Source organism: Crocodylus siamensis, chromosome 7 (genome assembly GCF_052110815.1).
Source record: "Crocodylus siamensis isolate JL-2025a chromosome 7, ASM5211081v1, whole genome shotgun sequence".
NCBI classification, from domain to species: Eukaryota; Metazoa; Chordata; order Crocodylia; family Crocodylidae; genus Crocodylus; species Crocodylus siamensis.
The window spans coordinates 4,753,842-4,769,690 of NC_143401.1; the positions used below are offsets into that span (position 1 = coordinate 4,753,842).

The window sequence follows — 15,849 nt, forward strand, 5'->3', positions numbered from 1 at the left end:
TATAAATGCAACACTGATGTGCCGTTTTGCCTGTCTGCTGCACGGTTATGAGCAAACCATGGTGTTAAAATATGCATAAAACCCATTTAGAAATCTGGTACTTAACAGTCTGTGTCCAAGCCCAAGAATAGAACAAGCTTGCAGAACAGCAGCACAGCAAGGCGCAGTGTCTTGGGTCTCCTGTTGATAAGCTGAAAATCAAGAAAGGAAGGTTTCAGTTTCAATACTGTGTCCTAGATAAAGATTTGAGCAATCTGTGGTAGATATCCTGAGAAATCTAGCTTGTACCTTGGACCTGCTGCTTTGAGATGACCACTTCTAATGCATCTTTTTTCTTTCCAACTGTACTTCATAAATTTACACTAGCCGCTTTGCTTAATTTGGGATTAATCCAAATCATGCCTCAGCAAACTGCTGTGCAGCTGCCTTACGCAGAAGATCATCAGAGAAACTACTGTCAGGCTCCTGGTTAGAGGCAGTTAGCTGTATTGGTCTGAAGTAAGCCAGAAAGCAGGGTAGATGTATGCCCCTTCCAGACCAGCTAAATAAGATGCAATATGGAGCACAAACTTTCTTGGGCTGAAGTTCACTTTATTAGATGCTGTCTTAAGCTCCTGGTTAGCCATACCAAGTAGCTTATGGTGCAGGTCTCTCAAAACATTGACTCAATTAAAAAAATATGAATAATTTTGGAGTCAGAGATTTTTTTAACCTACAGGTGAGAGAGAACTGTGGTGATGGAGGGGAATTGCATTATCCTTTCAGCAATGGGTAATTAGGTACAATAACCATGTTAGAAGGCAGGGTAGATTAGATTTATACTTTATAGACTGAAGGAAGGGGAGAGTGTAGCGCACACAGCTGAAGCTCACAAGTTTGTACTATGGTGTGTGTTGTGTATCCTTACCTACTAGATGCGCATTATACTATATAGTTAGAAGTATAGCCTCACCCAATGTGTGCACACATAGTATACATAATGATATAATCTATACACATGGATGTAGCTGAAGCTCACAAACCTGCTGTGTGTATATGTATATGCATACACACTTGCATTATGCGCACACACCACACTCACTACACATGCATTATAGTGTGTGTGTACACACTGTATATGTACATTGGCACGAGCTTTTGTGAGCTTCATTGTGTGCGTAGTGAGTGTGGTGTGTGGGTGTGCAGTGGCTGTGGACAGCGTGCGTGTGTAGTGTAGTTGTGCAGTGGGTGGATAGGGTGTGTGTGTGTGTGTGTGCGTGTATATAGACGAGCCGAAGCTGCCAAAGGCCCGTGCTATACAACGTACGTGCACGCAGAGGGCGCAAGTGCGCGCGTCACCCCCCTCCCCTGTCCTACACGTGGGTGTGTACAGACGCACCACGCGTGTGGGGAGGAGGTAGCGCGAACCTGCCGTGTGACGAAAGCGCGCACGCGCATGCGCCCCTCGCCGACGCCCGGCGCTGCCCAATGCCCCGGGGAGGAGGGGTCGCGCGGGGGCTGCCGGGAGCGAAGATGGCGGCCACCAAGCGGGTGCTGTATGTGGGTGAGGAGCCGGATCCCGTGGGGGGCATAGGGCTCGGTGGGATTAGTTGTGAACAATGGCGAATACAAGTGAACATTGGTGCAAGGCCAGAAGGCAGCAGGACTCGTGCCTGCGACGGGCCCTCAGGCGTTTAGAAATCCGTGTTGTGAGGGGGCTCCCCACCCCCCCCATACACTTTTGGGCCCTGGGGAATCTTTCCTTTGCGGGAATGCCCCTGGCCCCAGCGATTCATATTTAAGCCTAAAACCGCGTCTTTTGGCACCGTGAGTCGTGAGTGAAAGCAACGGGTAGGGGATGCTAGCGGGGCAGCCTCCCTTGTCCTTCAGTGCTGGGAAACGTTTTGTGATTAAATGCATTGCGCCACTAAAGAGCTCGCTGTGGTTTGCAGGCGGCCTTGCTGAAGAGGTGGACGAGAAGGTTCTCCACGCGGCTTTCATTCCCTTTGGAGATATCACCGACATCCAGATACCTCTGGACTATGAAACTGGTGAGTGGGCTGCGGCTTTTGGCCTGTCTTGTTTCGTGCAGGGCACTGGGTCTCAGTCAGGAATAATATTACAGCGTCCTAGAGGAGCGTTAAATGGCCGTTGCGAGGCGCTCACTGTGGGGTTCACAGCGTCCCAGGAAACCATGGAAGCTCAAGCCTGGGAAGTGAGTTTGATTACTTCTAAGAGGACAAATGAAGCCCTGTATGATGGTAATATTGGCACTAACACCTTTGGAACATCACAAGCCAGCATCTTTCTGCTGCATTGGCATTATTGTCGCTTAAAACGGTCTGAGTTTGCGGGATACACGTGCAGGCTTGGGAATGGGAGGGAAACCTCACGGGCTTGAGGTTTCCAGCGAACTCCACCTGTTTCAGAGGTTTCAAAGCAATACAAGCAATCCCTGCTTAACACTGTTTCGCTATAATGCTCGTTTAAAATTGATACCGGATTTCACGTGGCGCTCAGCAATTTTCCGTGTGATGCAGTCGCCATCTTGGGTCATCCAAAACTTTCGGTTTCACTTAACGCTTGTTTTGCTTAATGCCCGGTTTTTCAGGAATCAAGAGCGCTAAGTGGGGGTTGCCTGTATCTGAATCATGGAAATCCACCCTGAGCTTAACACCCTCACACCCCTGTGTCTGTTCCCGGCTTTTTAGTAAAGATTTGCTAGCAGATGTTACTGCTAAAACTCCTTTGCTGGCCAAACCCGTAAGACTTTTTGAAATGTTTGCATGATCAATTTCAACTAAATTACAGCTTCCCAAGTAGATTAACCAAGTGCATTTTTCATGCTGTTTTAAAACATGGTGTGCATTCATTTAACTGTTAAAATTCATTACTGGAGAATTAATTAGCTAGATGTCTTAGTATCATTGACTTCATAATAAAGAGTAGTTTAATGTTCCTGCAGGACAGAAATGATAGAGTCCTTTGATGTTAGTGGAGCTTCGTACCAGCAGGTAAAAAAGAAAGTCTTTGAAACAGAATCTAAACTCTCAGATGGAGGCAGCAGCATAGACATGAATTCCCCTTGTTAGCCCAACTAATGCACCAGACCTCTCCTGCTTTGACTTTCATGGAGGCAAGAGCTTTCCTGGTAATTCTGTGAAGGTAACTGCTCATTGTCTCTCCACAGAGAAGCACCGAGGATTTGCTTTCATTGAGTTTGAGCTGGCTGAGGTGAGAAAAGGGCACATTTTAACACAGTTTGAAATCTCTTCTTCTTCCTCCCTTTTTTTTTTTTTACCTGATCCTGTGCCAGTTGAATCCAGTGGGAGTTTTATGGTTGAAGTGGAAATAGGATTCTACACTTTGACTGACTCTTTAGTGTTATTGGCTCTATATAATACTCTGTGGAATTTCTGTTCTGCTTCTCTGGTCCCACTGTTATTAAGTCTTCCACAGATTAGGGGATTATCTCTTGGGTGTTGTGTTGGGGCTGACTAGTTTTGCTAAGAGGCTAGACCATGGATTTGAATAGGGCTGATCCTACTTCAGGCAGAGGACTGGACTAGACAACCTCAGGAGGTCCCTTCCAGCCCAACTTCTCTTTGATTCTCTCTCTATTTTTTTCTGCAGTTTTTCAGCCTTCAGACTGGAGTACAGCTTCTTCAGAAGCTTCTCCATGGTTCATATTGTTGGCTTTTCTCCAGAGCTAGTTCAGTCCCTTGTGCTAACAGTGATGTTTTAGGTTAATGGGCCCTATGAACTGCCCTTTGCTCCTGGTCCAATACTCCCTTCCCAAGATCTGCCTCTAACCCCAAATTAGCATGATAAATGACCAGAATGTTACGCAGATAGGGGGAAAAAAACCTGGATTGAGGAAGCTGCACGGCTGCCTGATGTGTCTAAAAACAACTAAGAAGGTCCTAGCCAAATGCATTTGAAAGCTACAGGGCTAGTGCTGGGGAGAAAGGAAACCTGTGGGTAAAAAATTGATCCAAAGGTGTACAGTGGAGTGAAATGAAACCCAAACTTCAGGCCAGGTGCTTAAGTACCTTTTCTGCAGGGTTAGAGGGACGTGAGGGCTGAATTAGCAGTAAAATATTTTCTTTTTTTTTGCCTTAGGATGCAGCAGCAGCTATTGACAACATGGTAAGGGCTCTCTTCCCATCAGATCCTGACTGTTCGGAAAGGCTCATCCATTCCGATAGCCATGCAGCCTGTGCTTCTGCGGTCCTCCAAGTCTGGTAGGACGAGGTAGACTGTCTCAGTGCTGCCTGGCTATTCCTGTCGGTTCCTTACCTAACAAACCCCAATCCCTGTGGCAGCAGCCCATCCGTTCTAGCCCAAGCAAGGGAAACGTGGCTTTGATACCTCCTGCCCCTTTCTCAGGTGGGAGGGATGGTATTCTGATAACTCCCTCAGTTCTGAATTCTCCCAGGCAAGTCCAGAATGAATTCCAGCAAGTTATATTGCTGATAGCCAATGCTTGGATGAAAAAGGGAATTGCCAGCAAAAGGAGGGGTTGTCACTGTACTGGAGAAGTGCTATAGAACACGCTCAAGAAAGACGTCTTCTATGCAGGGCTCAGAGTACAGATAGGCCTCTGGCTTACTGAAGGCACTGCCTGTCGCATCACCATATTGCCTTCTCATCTCCTTGAGTTTGTCCATCTGCTATCTCTTCTAGCACTTCAGTCATAAGCTGTTTGGGGCAGGGGCCATCTCTCTGTGGTGTTTGTGTAACCCTGCTCCCTGGGGTCCTGGCTGATGCTAAGAGTGCCTGAGGTATTGGTGACAATGGGAAGGGGATTGGGGCAATGCATAGTTCAGTCTTCCCCTGAGGTCTGCAGGGCTCTGAGGGAAGGGGGATTTCTCACCACTGATTGCTTCACTCTGTAGAACGAATCAGAGCTGTTTGGCAGGACGATTCGTGTCAACTTGGCCAAACCAATGCGGATTAAGGAGGGCTCTTCCAGACCTGGTGAGTTGGTGGATGAGAGAGGGGAGTGTCTCTGGATTCAGTCAGCAGATCCTCCTGGCTTCCCTGATGGCTGTTGGGCTGCTTTTCCCATCGCTTTGCTTAGGCCTCTGCCCTCTGTCCCCTGTCTCTGCCTCTTGTTTCTTGGCCTGGGGATTTGATGGGGAGCTCAGGGGCAGAACTGGCTGCTAGTTTCTCAAAGAAGGAAGCACTTGTGGTTATGCCTTCCCTGCTGGCTGCCATCACTGGCATGCAACACAAGGGCCAAGGCTGTGTGGGTCTGAGGTATCTGCCTGAAGGGAAATACAACAGAGGATGCAAAATACTCTGCCCACCAGGGATTGGGAGGTGGCAGTTGGATGGATTCTAGAGGTGCCATGATAACTGAGCAAACACATGGGGAGGGTGCAGGGCTAATTTGTGGCGTGCCTGTCAAAAAGGTTGGCCTCTGCTATTCTAACCAAACAGACCAGAAGGCTAAAGGAAACGGGGATCCTCTACACAGGCTTACACACAAACCATGAGCACAGAGGGCTTGTTGGATACTATCCTTTTCCCACAGCTGACTGAGGTCAAATAGTTTTCTTTCAGTGAAACAGGCCTCTAAGCACCCATGTCGCATTTGAAAATGGCACTTGGGCTCTTAAGCTCCTGAAGTATTTGGAAAATGTCCCCTGGGCTTGAAGCCGTTTGAGGAAGAAATAGGCAACCATGTCTTGCCAGATAACGTAGACAGGCAACTGCTGTAGGAGGCTTGACTTGATTGAAAGTCTTGACAGCCCTTCTTGTTGGTGATGATCCCATCCTGCTGCTCTATCACAGGCGAATAGTTCTCTGTCTCACATACTCCTTGCCTTTAGAGCTAACCTATTGGGGGGTCAGACCTGCCCGTTCTCGAGATAACTCACTGTGGGCTAGGCAGCTTTAAGGTTAGACCTGGTTGCTAGCATAACAGGTGAACATGAGGCCTAGTGGCTTGGTTTTGTCCCAGGTTCTCACCCCCACAGTTCTGAGCCCTTCTTTTCTCCATTACAGTCTGGTCGGATGATGACTGGTTGAAGAAATTTTCGGGGAAGACCCTTGAGGAGAGTACAGAAGCAGGAGCAGAAGCCCCCAAAGCAGACACACAGGAGGTAAAGACAGACAGACATTGGCCTTCCTGAAGTGGAGCAGGAAGGATAAGCTGGTGGAGTGGGGCTTGTTTCTCTTGCATCGGGATGAAATGATGAAAATACTCAAGGTGTAGGTGGGCCTTTGCTTCTCAGGTTGACAGTATGTTAGATTTGTGGGCTGTGCTTACACTGTTAGTGAGGGTTGGTCTAAAGCCAGTGCCTGACAACCAGCTTCACCTTGAACCCTTATACTCCATCCTTGGTAGGGCTTTAGCTTGACCTTGGAAGCTCTGCTGAGTTTCCAGCAATGAAGCAGGTCATGTCCCTGTTTACCACGTAGCCCACCTCTTTCTTTATTGTGTTTGAAATTTACCTGGGCCAGGCAAAGGAGGTCAGCCAACAGCAATCCCACAGTTCCCTGTTTCTGACTCCTAGCCCTCCTGCACCTTATTCCTTCTCTCTGCTACCCATAAGTAGTCAGGCCTATAAGGAAAGACTTGTAATCCCAGACCCATTCTGGGAAGGGCTGCACTGCTCCTAGGTGTGTTATGCTTAAGAAATAAGAAGCACAGAGCAGATGGCTTTGCTGTGGGCCTCGTGTCTTGAGCTGGTTGAAGGCTTAACCCCCAAGGCCAAGCCAGGATATCAGTGCAGACATACCCATGGAACTAGTTAGTGCTTATTTTAGCAGACCCCGAGACTCCAGAAACGCCTTTGAAAAATGTGGTTTTATTGCCTCTGTACCATCTAGATTAAATGGCCTTTTGGTGTGTTCAGAAGAAAAGTTCACCTGCCCTTCACTGTGGGTGAGGGAATTGTTATAGCCTGTCTTATTAATCAAATCCCATTATGAGACATCCCATCGATGGCTGAGGATGCTGGGTTTGGGTGTCTCTGTAGGGAGGGTATGTGGGAATATCACTTTGATTTTTTTTTTCCCCCCAAGGGTGAACCAGCAGCCAAGAAGTCCAGGACCAACCCTCAGGTTTACATGGACATCAAGATTGGAAACAAGCCTGCAGGGAGAATCCAGATTCTCCTGCGCTCAGACATTGTTCCCATGACTGCAGGTGAGAAAAAGTCCCATTTTCTCTTGCTTTGCCTCTTGCTCCATTGCTCTTGTTTTGAATTTGGATTTTGGATTTTGTTCCCTCTCCTCTCTGCTGCAGAGAATTTCCGCTGCTTATGTACCCACGAGAAAGGCTTCGGCTTCAAAGGGAGCAGCTTCCACCGCATCATCCCACAGTTCATGTGTCAGGGTGGAGATTTCACTAACCACAATGGCACTGGGGGCAAGTCGATCTATGGGAAGAAATTTGATGATGAAAACTTTATCCTGAAGCACACAGGACCAGGTAGGGCAGGGTCCCAGGGGTATGATTGTGTGGTATCCTGCCAGTGACAACTCCAGCCAAGGTGGTATGGGCTGGATTGCTAGGCTTTAGGGATCTATGCAAGAGATTTCTAAGAGTCTGCTAAGTGCAAGCTTGTGTGAAGAGGAAACTCAACACAAAACCTCTATTTGGCAGCCTTGTTGTGAGCATCACATGGAGACAAAGAAGGCAGGAAAAGTTTTGGCTTTAGTGCCCCATGGAGCGTGACTGAACTTATTGCTACTAAACTGTGTAAGATAATCAGCCCTGGAGAGCAATGCTCTTGCCTTATCTACAGATCACACATTTGCCCCATGTCGTACCACCAGCAGGCTACAGGCTTGAGCTGGAGAAACCGTCTGGTGAGAAGTGGATTTAGTTTCTATCTAGCCCTATTGTTCTTGACTGAGGGGATCAGCAAAAGTGGGAAGCTGAGTGTTTGATGCTTTTTGCAGTGTGGACAGTTTCACTTTATGCAGTGACTTAGGTATAATATAAGTCAGGTCACTGATGTATTTTACCCAGGCCACTGAACAGCTGTGTAGGACTTGATGGCAACATATGGTCACTGCTGAGTGTTGAGGAGGGGCAGTGTGTCATGGCCTTTTGAGATGGGCAGGGAAGCGGAGGACTGTCCTCTGTTATGATCTGAATCCTGCTAGCAAGCAGTTTCTCTCCTTTAGTTCTTGTGGCTCCACTGTGAAGAGGGAGCTGTTAATGGAGGGTTGGTGTGAAGCAGCTGGTGTTCAGCTGTCATGATGTCTTTGACAGTGTGTGGGAGTAGATTTGTAGTGAGTGGGGTACTGATTGCTTGCTCTTTCTGTAGGTTTTTTGGCACCAGGGACAGCTTTTTTTTTACCATTTGTATTACCAAGAGCTCTTCTGCAGGAGTTGACAAACCTGTAATGCCACCCAGCTCTTGTATTGCACTTCCCATCAACAGAACTGGAAGTGTTTTGCACGGGGCCTCAGCACCATCATCCCCATTGTACAGACTAGGAAACTGAGGCCTATGGAGGGAAAGTGCCTTTCCCATGGTCACCCTTTAGGGTGGTGACATAGGTTCTGGGTCTAGGACCAGTAGCCTTTCTCTGAGGCAGTACTGTCAGTCAAGAAAGGACAGTCTCCAGGGAGAGTGTGAGCTAAGTCTTGAGAGATGACAGATGGGCAGGAGATGGCAAGGAAACAGGCATATATGACTGTGACAGGCAGCATGGCCACAGCCCAGTGGTTGTCACATCCTGTTGGCACTATGGCAAGGGAGAGCTTGGAAGAGGCTCATGAGGGAGCTCTGCAGCTGTCTCTAGAGAGCTCTTCCTATGGATAAGAGGTTGCACTGAAGAAAGCATGAGGGCGCTTGTCGGACACAGACGCATGGGTGTTGAAGGCTGGCACTCCACAGGCTGACTGAGGGCAGGTTGCTGGTGTGGGGATGAGTCACAAAGAGCCTCAGAACGAAGACAAGCAGCACATGCTGGATGCAGTAGAGCAGGCGGAGCTGGTCAAGGGTACAGAGAGAGATGCAGTCAAAGCCATGGGCTAGGAGGATGGTCTCTGCGACAGCCTTCTGGATGGGTGTGAGCAGGACCAGAGGCTGGCGAAGAAACTGTTGCAGTGATCAAGACCTGCTGTGGTGAGAGTCTGGAGGCAAGTAAAAGGCAGGGCTTAGACGTGGCCTGGATATGATGATCCACAAGACAGTTGAAGAGGATACTAGGTTATGGGCCTCAGAGGCAAGATGGCAGGGGTGTCCACAGTGAGTGAACCTGAGGGCAGGTGACTTGCTGAGTCCAGCACCATGGATCCTGGCCATGACTAGGCTCCTTGCCAGGCCTCAGCAGAAATGATACATTGTCCTGTATTGTCCCCAGGGTTGCTCTCAATGGCTAACTCTGGTCCCAACACCAATGGCTCCCAGTTCTTCATCACTTGTGAGAAGACAGACTGGCTGGATGGGAAGCACGTGGTGTTCGGAGAGGTGACGGAGGGGGTGGACGTGGTGCGGCAGATTGAGGTAGGAAGTGGCAAGGCCTCCCTAGGGCGCTCTTCGGGGCTGGTAGAAAGCTCGGTCCTCACCTCTGCTTCTCTTCCCTTTTGTTCAAGGCACAAGGCAACAAAGATGGGAAACCCAAGGAGAAAGTGATCATCTCTGACTGTGGGGAGTACGTGTGAGCCCCTGCCATGCTGTGGGGAGCTTGGCTAGAGTGTGACCCAGGGGTGATAAAGCCTGGAGACTGTTCTAGGTGAGGAAGGAGGACTTCAGGAGATGGCCAAGGAGAAAAAGCTCTGTGCTTTCAAGGCCCAGCTGCTGTCCTATTGCTTCAGAAGCTGTTGTGTGAACTTTGGATGATCATTCTGGTCAGGACACCATACAGAGAGCACGACCGTGGGTACTTTGCTACAGGGACTGGGGAACACTGCCTCTAAAGATGTTGGCAAGCTGAGCTTCTGCTCCAGCATCTGGAGTATCCGTGCTCCCACAGAGATCTTTTGTATAGCATTTCACTGTGGTTAAATCATTTTTAAATCTTTGCTTTTCTTTAAAGCTTGGCTGTTCTCATTCAACCTGCCTCTGTGGTGAGACCTAGAGGTCAACCAAGTCAGAGACCTGTTGCCAGACCATGGTGCCTGCCCCCAGTAGCTTATAGTCTGCTGAGACTGCTGCTGGGGGAGAGGTGTGAAGCATCAGGAGTTGGCCCTCAGGGCTTAAGTGCCTTTGACTGCTCAGCCAGTTGCTCGTGGCCTGTTTATACTTGTAGCCAGTAGCTTCCCGGTATGTGCAGAACCTCATGTTGGCCTGTACATGGTCGTGGCAGAATTTAACAAGTGAATCTTGAGTCATGAGTTTTAATGCATCAACTTCTGGCCAAAGGCCCCAAGCTCCTTAAAAGAGAACACGATTGTTTCTTATCTGCATTGCGTTAAGCTCTGTTGGAGTGGGAGCTCTGTTGGGGTGGGAGTTCTGCATTACACTCATGCAGCTGCCTCTCTTGTTCCCACCAAAGCCCCGGTTATCACAGCACTCGGATTCCAAAAATACAAGGCCTCAGCAAGGCCTGTACCCTTCATTCTTTGGCTTGAGGTGAGAGGAGGATGCCTTTCATAGGAGGCAGCTTGTGGGCAAGGGGATCTGTTTCCCAGGTTGCCAGCACAGGAGAAGACTTGTCTCCTGTGATTCCTCTCATGCATGTCTGGATTGGATGGTGATGGTGAGAGCACCCTACCCCTTACCTCCTGGGAAGCCCTTCCCAGCTGTGAGCAGATGTCTCTCCATCCCTTCTTCAAGTCCCATACTAACCATGCTACTTCCAGGAGGCCTGTAGCTGCTGGTCCGTTGTGCTGTGAATTAGGAAACAAACCCAAACCAAGAGCACTGCATCCCTGTTTGGTCACACTGCCTTCTTTAACAGCCTGCCCTGCAATCAGACATTACCAGCTGTAAACTCTGGACCAGGTAGGAGTTTTGCCACCTTCCCTTCTTGCAGCAGCATGTACAATGCAGGGACCCTGTTTGCATTGCTCTCTAAACCCCAATATACATTTATCACCCTGTTTAAAGAGTTTCATATTTTCTGCTAGAGAAAAGCACTGACGAAGACTGGACTGTCGGGTTCTAGTCCCACCACTGGCCTGCTGGGGAACCTTGCACAGGTCACATCACTCACTTCCATGTGTCTTTGCTTCCCTGCTTGTAAAACCAGAATAAGAATTTGAAACCACTTCATCAAGGAGACGAAGTGCTGGTTAGGACTGATTATTACCCTAGTGCACAGCCATTTAGGAAGGATCATCCTGTACCCTCAGATCCATCCAAATGATCTGTGGTATTTAAACTCCTAGATCCTTTGGGATTAACATCATGTGGACTAATAGCAAATGAGAACAGCAGCATAATTTGGTACTTACAGTGATTGCAAATGATTTGTGTATTGAAAGGGACCTGGATACTATTTCCCTGTCACTGGCGTTGTCTAGTGCCTTGTGGCTTTGAGGAAAAAGGCTCTCTCACAAATGGGTCTGGGTGTTGTTTTCTGAAAACGATCATAGTTCAGGAATAACTGGGGAAGTATATTTCTAAATGAGACCTCATGGCCAAACATAAGTAGTCTTCTGCCTATTGAAGGTCTCTCCCAGAAAGGTCAGGAAGTCAATGCGATGCTTACTACCAGGTATCTTTTGAGTCTAAGCACAAGTGTGTTCTGAATGATCATGACCTTCTTCTTGGCAGCCTCATGGTATTTGATCGATTCATTGGTTACCTGTTCATTTACATTGACATTACAGGCTATGATAGTGGTTTTTGCTGGTGAGACAGAAGGAAGGAACGTTCACCGTACTCTTTGGATCCAGTACAGAATTGAGAGATGCGAAAGGTATAATAGGAAAGATAAACTACTAGGGGATTAGCGTTATCCATCCAAACTGCTGGCCAAACTCTTGCGGGGCCATGACTGGAGAGTAGCAGGGTTTCCAGGAGATCCAGGCTGGAGCCCTACTATAGAAAGAACAGCTTTACACTCCCCTCCCCCCCCAAACAAAGCACAGCTGTCTTGACAACTTCAAAGTCACAGAAAATGGCTTCATTGGGTATAGCATTTCCTGATGGAAAACTAGTTCAACTAGAAATTTTGGACCAGTTATACCTGCCGCCTGGACACACGGGGAGCTAACGTTCAGAGTGATGAACTCTCTTAGCTGAAATATCAACACCAAAATGTGTGCATAGTTTTTCTTCTGGTTTGGCTCCTGAAGACTGCAATGTCCTGATTCCATCAGCAGAGAGCACTAAGTCCCTGTTCCTACCTCTGCTGTTATTCCTCAGTCCTGCAAAACACTTATCAAAAACCTCTTACTGGGTCTTATTGCAAACCAGCAAGTACTTGGGTGTAGCGTGATCAACTTTCTCCACTCTCAGTAAACACAGAGTAACTGTTCACATCTGTAAATGGGGGAGGAAGGCTAAGCAGTGTCAGGAAATGAATAAGCTAGTTGGCTGATAAAAAATATATATATATATATATCAGGAAGCTGAAGGGGGAAAAGTAGGGTTTAACATCAAATGTTTAGATTATAAACACGAATGTTAAAATGTAAGTAATGACTGTTAATGCTTGCGTGGTTATGTGGCATGAATAACTCTGAGCGTACCTCATCAAGACAGCTTGGTTGCTGTGATGAGATTGAACTGAGCTGCAAAGAATTTATGCTGCCTGCAAAACCCCTTGTAGAAGGGGAGGGGGGAATGGAGCCTCTGAGCAATGTTTTGAAGAAAGACTTAAGTACTTGCAGTGGTCTGTTTGGGAGGGCGTTGGAGGGGAGGTACCTGCAGCTTTACTTCTAAGTTGCTTTGCTTTGTTTTGCTTTATCATAGCTGGGTTTTCAGGGGTGCACAGTGAGTTCCTGATGGAGAGGTGCTTAACATCTCCATTCTGTACTGGCGCCCCCAGTTCTTCAGGAACCAGATTTATACAGATGAACATTGGGTTCATTTTATTTGCCTTCTGACTTCCTTGGGTAACATTTTCTGAAGCTTTTTATCATTTATGTCCAGTTTTCAAAAGGCCCTGGGGTGTCTAAATGACCTCACTTAGGACCATTTTACCCTCAAACACCACAAGGCAAATAAAATACCACCACCACGGCATCCCATAGGAAGACTAGTCCCAACAGCCTTCCTACTCTTGGAAGACCATTTTAGGCTGGATGTAAGGAAAAACTTTTTACTGTGCGAGTCCCCAGGGCCTGGGATAGACTCCCTGAAGAGGTGGTGGAGGCACCTACTCTGGATTCCTTTAAGAAACACTTGGATGCCTATCCTGCTCAGATCACTTGACCCCAGCTGACTGCCTGCCCTTTGGGCAGGGGGCTGGACCCAATGATCTTGCGAGGTCCCTTCCAGCCCTAATGTCTATGAATCTATGAAAATGAACTCCAGGTTTTGGGGGAGGTTTTTTTGACTCTCAAATGTGTCAAAGTCCTGTTTTTTCAAAGTAATGTAAGTGATGGAGGCACATCAGAAAACTTAACCATGCCTCTTTAGCTTTCACATTGTCAGGATCTTCCATCACATCTGAAACCTGGCACTTTTATGAAACAAAAGCTCAGATCACTTATAAAAGTGACAAGCTTTTAAGAGTAGGGCCTTAAAGGAGAACATCAAATGTCACGAACCTTGCATAAAAACCTTGAGAACTGGTTACACGGTGACTTAATTTTTGTCTTCAGAGCAAGTCGGGGCTTTTAAGCATCTCTATTAGGCCCTTCTGCCAGGTAGAAGAATGTGGTTTTGTATTGGCGAGGGAGGATGAACAAAAGCATCTTCATAGGTGGGAGAGCCGCTGCAATAAGCTAGATGTGAACTGGGATTGGCATCCGTGCAGTGTTAGCTGGCCTTCAGTCAGCTTCATGAGAGGACCAGGCTAGAATTGACACCACCCTCTCCTCCAGTCTCCTGCTTCTCCAGTCAAGGTGGAAGTGATTTGACAATGTGTTCAGGTTTCTTTTCAGGGGGTTTATTTTGGCTGTCTGAATGTCTGAGCCATGGGGTGAGAATCTATGCTTCGCCTCTTCAAGGTGCCATGCTGTACTCTCATCCTGAAGAAGGCTGGAGCTGAGGGGTTTCCTGCTATCCCTACCTCCTGGGCTATTCTGGAAACTGGGGGACCTGATATAACTGACTCCACTCCAATGACCTGTCTGTCTGGGGTCCTCCAGGGCTTGCCATGGGGTTCTGGGAAGACGTGCTCCTATAGCTGTCTCCTGCAGGGTCTGCCCAGATCAGTACCTCCACAGTTGAAACCGTGGCTTGGATGACTGGCACGGGCGGCAGCAAGCATCTTATTGCAGCCTGCAAGGGTTTGAGCCTTGCTCTGGGCTTGTACAGAAAGTTACTGCTTTTCAACCCAGATGTCCATGGATCAGGCTGGGCAGTCAAAGGTAGTCAGATATGGTGCTAGCCACGTGTCCCCCTCTGTCTGCCACGGGCTACACAGACTTAGCGCACCTTAGCCACAGGAGCCCAGTGCTGTTTGGCTCAGGTGACCTTGATCTGTGACCTTCACCCGTCACGAAGGAGCTGGAACTTGGGGGCAGTATCTAGCCCTTGAGTTCATCTTGCTCACGCAGCAAACAAATTCCATGAAGCCCTTAACATCCCCAAGTTTAAATCCTCATTGAGACGTATCTAAAGCAGCCTTTGACCTAGACTTCCCTATACATGTATTAGTCTTGTGTGCCACCCTAAAATAACTGGCAGAGTCTTGCCAGTGGAGGGAAATCTCTTGCCCAGGATGCTGCCTGCTTCTGTCTCACTTGTCTTATTATCAGGCTGAAGTTTTTAAAAGCCGATTGCATTGTGGGTGACAAGGTTGTTAGGTACTGACAAACCTCTGATGGTTTTTCTTAAAAAGTGTTTGGCTGGACAGAGACCTCAATGTGTTAGTGAATCCTGCATCCAAGAAGAAATGGCTACAGGCTGGGGAAGGACTTGTGGGAGCAAGCTGGCTAATGCTTCCTTGTCTGGGGTCTTGTATGTGGAGGGCTGGCATCTATGCCAGTGCCTTTTCCCTGGTTTGTGACAGCTGCTTAGTGAAGACATGCAGAGCTTTGTCCTCGGTATCAGCCTCTGAGGCCCTTTACAGTGTGTGATCAAAACAAAGTAATGATCACTGGGGCTCCTCCATCATTGTTAAGACTGTTCTGCGCACACAAGTTGTCCCGGGGTAGTTCTAGTAGTAGTTATAGTCCTGCAACTAGGACAGAGGCAGCTGTGGTAATGTAACTCTCCACATATAGGAGAAAAAATAAGCTGTACCAGTATCAAAGAAGGTGCCTTTGTACCAGTGAGAGGCTGTGGCTATGAAAGGGTCATACCTACAGCTGTGACTAATGGATTGCTTTCACTGATAAATCTTGGAAATTATCATTGATACTGAATTATATTGAACTGATGAATTTTTCAAAATTTAGTTTGATCTGCCAAAAAGATTGATAAATATATATCACCATTACTAGAAATCATCGTTGGTTAAAAATCTTCCTTCACTCCCAAACCTAGACCCTCTAACCCAATTAATTATCTTGGTGCAAAAGCTGTGTTTAGATGAGGTCGCAGGGGTCGGACTTGCCTTGAAATGCCTGTGCAACTCTAAAGCTGCTGTACAGATTCAGGGGAAAAGGGATGTCTCTTCCTTAGTTCATCCTTTTTCTGGAAAGCTTAAGTGTCGCTCTAAGTGGTTCCCAGTGAGAATACAAACTGAGCTGAAGGCATCCCAGAATAATGGGAGGGGGAGAGTTCAAAGCCAGTACCAGGCCTTGCTTGATAGATTTGCACTGAGAAATCCTGTCACTGGAAGTGAATGCGGCTGTGTTGTGACAGTGACTGAAAATAAACAGCAAGGGAAACAAGT

At 47.7% G+C, this 15,849-nt stretch overlaps 1 protein-coding gene across 1 annotated transcript; it reads left to right on the forward strand.

The window, feature by feature from the left end:
- Positions 1-1,415: 1,415 nt before the first annotated feature.
- Positions 1,416-9,986, forward strand: PPIE (peptidylprolyl isomerase E). The gene is made up of 10 exons (XM_090057184.1): positions 1,416-1,543; positions 1,932-2,030; positions 3,170-3,213; positions 4,102-4,128; positions 4,878-4,959; positions 5,992-6,089; positions 7,015-7,138; positions 7,238-7,423; positions 9,313-9,455; positions 9,545-9,986. Exons 1-10 carry the CDS (start codon positions 1,468-1,470, stop codon positions 9,611-9,613), a joined length of 948 nt encoding a protein of 315 aa, XP_089913310.1. The 5' UTR covers positions 1,416-1,467; the 3' UTR covers positions 9,614-9,986.
- Positions 9,987-15,849: the final 5,863 nt, after the last annotated feature.

Bases quoted from the DNA above. Each gene is read 5' to 3' on its own strand.
- PPIE (XM_090057184.1), top strand. From the start codon at position 1,468: ATGCCCCGGGGAGGAGGGGTCGCGCGGGGGCTGCCGGGAGCGAAGATG. The intron at 4,960-5,991 runs GTGAGTTGGTGG...TCTCCATTACAG, and splicing joins GGAGGGCTCTTCCAGACCTG to TCTGGTCGGATGATGACTGG. The intron at 9,456-9,544 runs GTAGGAAGTGGC...CTTTTGTTCAAG, and splicing joins ACGTGGTGCGGCAGATTGAG to GCACAAGGCAACAAAGATGG.